The sequence below is a fragment of the Ranitomeya imitator genome, chromosome 1 (genome assembly GCF_032444005.1).
Source record: "Ranitomeya imitator isolate aRanImi1 chromosome 1, aRanImi1.pri, whole genome shotgun sequence".
Lineage (NCBI taxonomy): Eukaryota > Metazoa > Chordata > Amphibia > Anura > Dendrobatidae > Ranitomeya > Ranitomeya imitator.
In genome coordinates, this window is record NC_091282.1 from 576352916 (window position 1) to 576361884 (window position 8969).

Sequence of the window (8969 nt, forward strand, 5' to 3'; positions counted from 1 at the left end):
GTTTATTTCTGTTAATGTTGATGATTACGGCTTACAGCCAATGAAAACCCAAAAGTAATTATCTCCGTAAATTAGAATTCTTTATAACACCAACTATAAAAATGATTTTAAAATCCATAATGTTGGCCTACTGAAATGTATGTTCAGTAAATGCACTCAATACTTGGTTGGGGCTCCTTTTGCATCAATTACTGTATCAATGCAGCGTTGCATGGAGGCAATCAGCCTGTGGCACTGCTGAGGTGTTATGGAAGCCCAGGTTGCTTTGATAACATGCTTCAGCTCATCTGCATTGTTTGGGTCTGGTGTCTCTTATCTTCCTCTTGACAATACCGCATAGATTCTCTGTGGGGTTAAGGTCAGACGAGTTTGCTGGCCAATCAAGCACAGTGATACTGTTGTTTTTAAACCAGGTACTGGTACTTTTGGCAGTGTGGACAGGTGCCAAAAGTCCTGCTGGAGAATGAAATTTCAATCTCCAAAAATCTTGTTGGCAGATAGAAGCATGAAGTGGTCTAAAATTGGGGTTAAGGTCAGACGAGTTTGCTGGCCAATCAAGCACAGTGATACTGTTGTTTTTAAACCAGGTACTGGTACTTTTGGCAGTGTGGACAGGTGCCAAAAGTCCTGCTGGAGAATGAAATTTCAATCTCCAAAAATCTTGTTGGCAGATAGAAGCATGAAGTGGTCTAAAATTGGGGTTAAGGTCAGACGAGTTTGCTGGCCAATCAAGCACAGTGATACTGTTGTTTTTAAACCAGGTACTGGTACTTTTGGCAGTGTGGACAGGTGCCAAAAGTCCTGCTGGAGAATGAAATTTCAATCTCCAAAAATCTTGTTGGCAGATAGAAGCATGAAGTGGTCTAAAATTGGGGTTAAGGTCAGACGAGTTTGCTGGCCAATCAAGCACAGTGATACTGTTGTATTTAAACCAGGTACTGGTACTTTTGGCAGTGTGGACAGGTGCCAAAAGTCCTGCTGGAGAATGAAATTTCAATCTCCAAAAATCTTGTTGGCAGATAGAAGCATGAAGTGGTCTAAAATTTCTGGGTAGACGGCGGCGCTGACTTTGTTCTTGATTGAACATACTGGAACTACACCAGCAGATGACATTCTACTTTCAGTCATCGGGGTGCCACCGGCGAGGTTTAATTCACCATTCTCTGCATAGAAAGGAGTGACTGTAATCATGCCCCCGGCACTGACTGACAGCCAAACCTAATGAAGAGCCAGTGTCAGGGCACAGTTACAGCAGGGACACGCCATATGACATAAATATGTCATATGTCGTAAAGAGATTAATGTAGTTTTAAGGTGGCCAGGGTGGTAGTTGTGGCAACTAGCTGTTCTGTTCCCACACAGATAAAATACAGTGTCCCTGCAGGTGCAGGGTATACAGCAGCACACTTAAGTTCACTGTCAGAGTCCCTTCAAGCTCTGTCATCCCGGCTCCGCATTCCTTAGCACCACAAACATCCCAGAGACACAGTTCTTTTCCAAAAGTTGAACTTTACTATTCAGTAGGGCATTCATCACATTTGCAGCACAAACTTCACAAAGGGACATCTACTGATCTCTCTCTGCCTTCTGGGCAGCCTCTATCCTTCCTGTTAGCTCTATCTCTCTTCTTATGGCAATCCCGGCCTTATTTCTAGACAATCTGCCTCGTCCATATTTCCCGTGTCACCAGCTCTCTGCCATCCTCTCACCCGGTTCCAATAAGGTGCCAGGAACACCATCTCAGCTACTCCTGCCCCGGCTGTTGACCCCGAATCCTTTTTGGGACAGTCCTTTTTAAGCTGGTACCTGTCAGCACCATACTCAGCCTCGGGTCCTTTCCTGCTGTAGCAGCTCTATCCCCACGGCCGACCGACTATCTGCTCTCACTGCTGCATGCACCTTGCCCTGGGCAAGGCTGCCTGGGCTCTGCTGCCTAACCATGAAGTGTCTCTTTTATCTTCCCTTGCTTCTGCACTGGGAGCCCTATAGCTCCTCCCAACTACTATACCCCTATGCTGCTTGTACCTTACTAACGCACCTATCTATTCTATTCCCTATCTCTATGATGCCCCTACTATTCTAATCCCCCTACAGTCCTATACTACCTAAGATTCTATCCTTACCCTAGTTCTATACGGAACACATATTAAAGACATCCACATTACAGTACATAGCACATAACAAATACATTTACATTAATAAAACATGAGGTACTGCACGTCATCATGTGAACAGAGTCCAGGGGAGAGGAGGCATGTGAGGGTCCCCTCCACCTCCTTACATAGTCTGCAGTCATAAATCAGTTAAAGAGAATCTGCCACCTACTTTTTCCTATATAAGCTGCGGCCACCACCATCAGGGGTTTATCTACATCATTCTGTAACGCTGTAGATAAGCCCCCCGATGTAACCTGAAAGATAAGAAAAACAAGTTAGATTATGCTCATCTGGGGGAGCAGTCCAGTGCGGTCCGGTCCGAAGGGCATCACGGTCCGGGTCCGGCACCACCCATCTTCATGCGATGATGTCCTCTTCCTTGCTTCTGTTGCGGCTCCTGAGCAAACGTATTTTATCTGCCCTGTTGAGGGCAGCATAAAGTACTGTAGTGCGCAGGCGCTGGGCTTTTTGGACCTTTCCTGGCGCCTGCGCACTGCACTGCAGGAGCAGCCGACCACAGGTTGATGTAGCAGGAGCAGTTGAGCCAAATTCCCAGGTTAGTGTAGCAAGAGCTGCTGTCAGTTACACTGCTGAGTGCAGGACACAAGGCAGAGTGGAGTGAGTTTGGATGAGACGTCTTCCTTCTCCCCACATATTCTGTATATTCCTGTACAGCTCTTCGATGTGGGCACTGACTGAGTGTAGCAGGTGCCGTTCCCAACTACATTGGTGAGTATGTGGTGCGGAATCATTCATCATTCATGAGCTTATGTAACTCCTTAATGCAGGGAGTTATTATCACCACTCAGAGCAGATCACCTGCTTAGTCTTTAAGGCTGCTTTCACACATCGTTTTTTTGCCGTTAGGTACAATCCGGCGAACTTTGAAAAAAACGGATCCGGCAAAAATTCTGTCGATCTGTCGAAAATTGGTTTTCTGGTGGCCGGAGAAAACGGACACAGTAATGTTTTTTGTGTCCATCGAAAAAACGCACAGCGACGGATCCAGCGCCATTCGGCCAACTGACCGTGCTCCGATTTTTGCTTTTTCCATTCTGGTCTCTCTCTCTCGCTCTCTCTCTCCTCCAAAGAATCCAAAATAGCCGGAGGATCCGAATAGTTGGATCTGTTTTTTGCTAAATTTGCCGGATTGAGCCTGACATCACATAAAACTGATGTGTGAAAGCATCTAAGAGACAGGAGGGCAGAAAGATCATTGTTGATAGCCTTCCTATCCACAGAAGATAGGACTGTGTAATCAAAATATCGGAAAAGGTGAAGCACAAGAGCACTTTATAAAGAATCCATAGTAATACACCTCTGCTGATAGCATACAATCGGCATAATGGATCAAAAGCTCGTGAATGTTGAATAATATCCCATATATCACAGCTGCTACCCATGAATAGTGACAATATTTCTGGTCCACACCTGCAATTAGAATAGCTCCACTGGTGGATTGAGTGTGATGAAATAACTGAATAATGCCCCAAATATGACAGTTGTAAACCTTGGATATTGATAATACCGCTATTTCACACTCACAAAAATAACTGCTCTGCCAGTGGTTCATTTCTGTGATAATAGAAAATTATGAAGACAGTAAATAAGTTTTGATTGTAGGAATAATTATTAAACGTTGCATTTTAAAATATTTTACTCCAATTGGATTAGTCAGTGAAATTTTGTTAATTAATATTGGGGACATTTTCTTATCGCTTAAACGGTGGATTTGCGAAGTGTCGCCTCCCCGACATTGTTTAGCAAGCACAGTTCAGAATTTTCGCTGTGTCTGTACCTAATATTATAATAAACTATAGTTTTGTCCAACTCAAATGAATGTAACTGAACTTCTGTGTCAGGCACAGCACCCACTAATAGAACAAGGTTATGCATTGTAAATAGTGAAGAGGATGCAATGCTCTATGGCAGTGGCGTAACTTGAAACTCATGGGCCCCGATGCGAAAGTTCGAACTGGGCCCCCAAATATTTTAAATCTTTAATAGCAATAGTCTTTTTCTATGGGCCAAAGGGACTTTTAGGGCCCCCTAGGCTCCAGGGCCCAGGTGCGATTGCAACCCCTGCACCTGTTGTAGTTACGCCCCTGCTCGATGGAGTTCCATGGCCCCTTGAAACAGCTTTCAATTTTAAAGGTTCAATGGGTGTGTATTGTGTTAGCAGTTTCACAGTATAGAAGCCCTCGCATGAAGTTTTTTTTCATTAAATTTGTGTATATGTGCACTTACTGCCACCTTCTCTGGTATCCAGCGCTGCTCTGGTTCTCTTCTAATTGACGTCACTTCTCTTCAGGCTCTCCGATCTATGCTGTGCTCTGCATGGGCCGGAAGTGGCTTTTACAGTGTAAGGTTATGGAGTGTCAGAACATGGCTCAAAATGAGGGTCAGGCCGAAACGCCATAGACTTACATTGTAAAAGCGACTTCTAGGTGACGCATAGAGAATAGAGTGAGCCAGATAGCCTGAAGTATGGTGACCTCATTTAGGAGAAGAGCAGAAGATCACAGTGAAGGCCGTGGTTGGTGAGTATATTAACACACACCGCATGATATGCACATATGCACTGATTTAGTAAAAGGAAAGCTTCATGGGTGGGCTTCTTTAAAGGTTATCTATCAGTAGGATTTCACACCATTAACTATATGTACATGTAGCTCTTTCAAGTACAAGTCCAGCAATACCTTTACATGGCTGCTCTGTACCTCCATTACTGAGAAATCAGAGATAGTATAAGCAAGCTAAGTATGAACTGCGCATATTTGGCAGCTGCTTCAAGATGTTTATTGTTGTGCTAAGAGTTAATTTTCTACATTTTTTGTGTGTATTAGTTTAAAGACCTCCACATTAGACTGTCAGGCAAATCCGCCAATACTAACGGGTTTAACCGACTCAGTAATGTGTATGTGAGTCCTGGACAATTTATTAGCAGAGGAGATATCGATCTAGCACGTCCGATTTTTTTATTCCCCGGATATATCAATCGGCCATACGAGTGCTCCTATGGGAGAGCTGGTCAAGATGGCTGCCGGCAGAACAATTACTGGAGCAGAAGCATAATTCGGCCGACAGTCATCTCGTGTGTATAGTGAGCCTAAGAAAGTCTGCCTCTGTATATAATAAGTTAATAGTTCCAGTGCTTTCTAAATAAATATATCAGGAGGCTGAAAAACAACACAATCTTATTTTGTTTTCTAGTATGCTGGCATTGATGAGAGTGATTCTGTCAACACGGAGGTAAAGACATGCATGTACTATATATGATATCACTTCCATTAGTTTACGTGTTTTACACATCACCAGCAATGAAGTTCATTTCCATTTGTGATGGCTTAAAGGGATTGTCCACATAAAAAAAAAATATTCAAAAGTTAGGGAATACTATAAAATAATAATAGAAGGCACAGTTACTAACCCTTATGGCCTTAGTGCAGGTCACTCCAGTAGTCTGCAATGCAAAGATGGGCATTTGAAGAACTCAAAATTTTAAGCACATGCCTTCTTATGTAAAAGATATAGCTGCCTGGGAGGCATTTATACCCTGTCCTGTGTCAGATCTCATCATCCATAGAAACACCCTTTTTGAGTTGCTGCCTCCAAACGTACCCTAAATTCAATCTCCAATGCACACATCTTTACATTTGTAAATGCAATAATTTTTGTACGGGGAGGTAATAGTAACATAGTTATTAAGGTTGAAGGAAGACTTTGAGTCCATCTAGTTCAACCCATAGCCTAACCTAACATGCCCTAACATGTTGATCCAGAGGAAGGCAAAAAAAAACCTTTTGGCAAAGAGTAAGCTCCACATTGGGGAAAAAATTCCTTCCCGACTCCACATACGGCAATCAGACTAGTTCCCTGGATCAACGCCCTATCAAGGAATCTAGTGTATATACCCTGTAACATTATACTTTTCCAGAAAGGTATCCAGTCCACTCTTAAATTTAAATAATGAATCACTCATTACAACATCATACGGCAGAGAGTTCCATAGTCTCACTGCTCTTACAGTAAAGAATCCGCGTCTGTTATTATGCCTAAACCTTCTTTCCTCCAGACGTAGAGGATGCCCCCTTGTCCCTGTCTCAGGTCTATGATTAAAAAGATCATCAGAAAGGTCTTTGTACTGTCCCCTCATATATTTATACATTAAAATAAGATCACCCCTTAGTCTTCATTTTTCCAAACTAAATAACCCCAAGTGAAAACCCTTTTTCCTACACGTTTTGATATTTCAACAAAAACGCACATTTTCAGCGTAACAATCCTCTTGCTTTTTTCAGATTGTGGAGTCCACCCGTGTGAATCGGCACAAAAACAGAATGGCACTACGGTGGGAAGCTGGTCTATATGCCAACGAGCAAAGCAATTAGCTTTACAATCAGTTTATTATTCATCGAATGTCTTTCATTTTGTGGGTGATACTTATTTCATCAATGAAGTGACCAGCCGGTACTGTGATCCTGGGAAGTTAACCTATGAAGCTTTAATATTTCAAGAATATGTGATAGATTTATATGTGTTGTGATAACAACAGATTTAATTACCACAATTTCTTGGGACTCATTTACACAACTAGATGCAGATATATTTTACTTTTTTAGCATTTCATTCACATTTTCCAACAGAAACCTCGCTTGTGTACAGTATCTGATAGAAGAAAATAAGGATGAAGAATTCATATAAAACCACAAAGACAGATTGTGGGCATGAATATGGATAAGGGTATTAGTATTAGGTATCCACCATAGCTAGGAGTTTGGACATTACTTTTTTGTTCCTGTGGATTTCGTCATCATCTGAATGGCAGATATACAAGCTAATAAATATGAATTTGAATCAATAAGACTGTTTATTTTCAAGTTTCTGTCAGGCATTATGGCATTTTTGATGGCAAGAATAAAGTCTGTATTCTTCCTGTCAAAGAAACCAGAACCTAGACGGAAAACTAACTGACCCCTATTCTCCATCAACGTGGTTTGTCGGGATACATCAGGAAAACAAATTTGGCATGGCTGTTATGGCTCTATTGTTAACCCCCCCAAAAATATTTCTTTGTAATACAGATGCAAAGGACAGGTATTTAGAAATGTAGAAAGCATAAAGTTTCTGTTTTTGCTTAGACGCAATTGCCATGATCTAAACATAGGGTGATAGGGCAATACTTTGTGCAATGTATATGTTGAAGGCAGAGAAAGCGCTTTGATAGCCTGGCTTTCTGTGTTTCCATTAAATGGGATACTGCATCAGATGAATAATTAGAAAATAACAATAATAAATATATATAAAGATATATAAAATTCTATCACACGTGGTTCAACCAGTGTGCTAGTTGAAACAGAAGTAAAAAACAATAGCTTGGTGTATGGAGTTGACTTTAATGTGGAAATATGGCTCAAAACTATTTCTAAATCATCATCTGCTGACAATAGCTTTGCAAATTTTTAACCAGATTGAAATACTGGAGTAAAATAAAATCTCAGACTGCTTTGAGGGGTACTACATTTTCAAAGGCCTGACTGGTAAGTGATATAAAAGAATTCTACCCCATATGTACTTATAAACCAGCAAATTAGTCAATGCAATCTATTCGGAGGCATATATTATGTAATTATGTACAGTTTAAACTTAATATATTTGCGCTATGAATACCTTCCCTAACGGGAGATAACAGGAGTGTAGATTAGATTAGCAAGGCATGATGTATAACCATTGAGGAGCCCACAAGGTGGTCACGGTTATGCCGCTAGATTGCCCGGGTGCCAGCTTAATGATTAGGACTCTAAGGAGTCTGGGCACTCCCAAGATCTATAGCTTGAATGTCCAAATATCTAAATAGTGGTCATTCATATGGGGTACAGGTGAACCCCACCGGTCTGCTAGTGAGTGTTACAGATCATTTAAAATAAAACAGATAAAACCAAACTATAAGCATATAAAGGGAGAATAAGTCTTTTACAACTATATGTGCTGGCTACAGTATTGGAAAAGTTGTTTTACCTTTCCCGTAGGAGGTTAAAGGGAACCTGTCACCCCCAAAATCAAAGGTGAGCTAAGCCCACCGGCATCAGGGGCTTATCTACAGCATTCTGTAATGCTGTAGATAAGCCCCCGCTGTATCCTAAAAGATGAGAAAAAGAGGCTAGATTATACTCACCTGGGCGGGCGGACCGATCCAGTGGGCGTCGCGGTCTGGTCCGGCGCCTCCTATCTACATCAGATGACGTCCTCTTCTGGTCTTCATGCTGCGGCTCCGGCACAGGCGTACTTTTTCTGCCCTGTTGAGGCCAGCGCAAAGTACTGCAGTGTGCAGTCGCCGGGAAAGATCAGAGAGACCTGGCCCGTACTTCATTGTACTATGAGGGACCCTGTGCCAGTGCCGTCGCCCAAGAGTGGGCACACCCACCTCTACAGGCAAACGGCACTCGCACGGGTGCTTGCGCCAAGTGGTGACCACGGCCCTGTGGGGGAGTCAGCCCATTTAGGGAGATATAAAAATTGCCTATGGTGGACATTCAGCAGCTGCAAATGGAGGAATTGGAGCAGTCAGTAAGAGGAGGCCAAAAGCAAGACAATTTGAAGGCAAGCTACGTGTCAGCAGGGGAAGGTGGGGCAAAATAATTTGAAATCCATGATTGGTTCTTTTTACGACGATTAGATCATCAACATTTCGGGTAGCCAGACGTGTCCTTTTTTCGGTCAGTATTGAACCAGCAGCACTGAAGACTCTTTCTGATAGCACACTAGCAGCTGGGCAAGCGAGCTCCTGTAATGCATATTCTGCCAATCCAGCCA

The 8969-nt window shown here is 42.5% G+C and overlaps 1 protein-coding gene across 6 annotated transcripts in view; it reads left to right on the forward strand.

The window, feature by feature from the left end:
- MISP (mitotic spindle positioning) overlaps positions 1 to 7020 on the forward strand; it is a 602516-nt gene extending 595496 nt beyond the window's left edge. For all 6 annotated transcript variants that reach the window (XM_069767843.1, XM_069767844.1, XM_069767841.1 and 3 more), the window contains 2 exons: positions 5370 to 5408; positions 6458 to 7020. In XM_069767843.1, the coding sequence (XP_069623944.1) occupies positions 5370 to 5408; positions 6458 to 6547 (129 nt within the window). In that variant the 3' untranslated portion in view covers positions 6548 to 7020. The remainder of the gene's footprint in view (positions 1 to 5369; positions 5409 to 6457) is intronic.
- The last annotated feature ends 1949 nt before the right edge of the window (positions 7021 to 8969 follow it).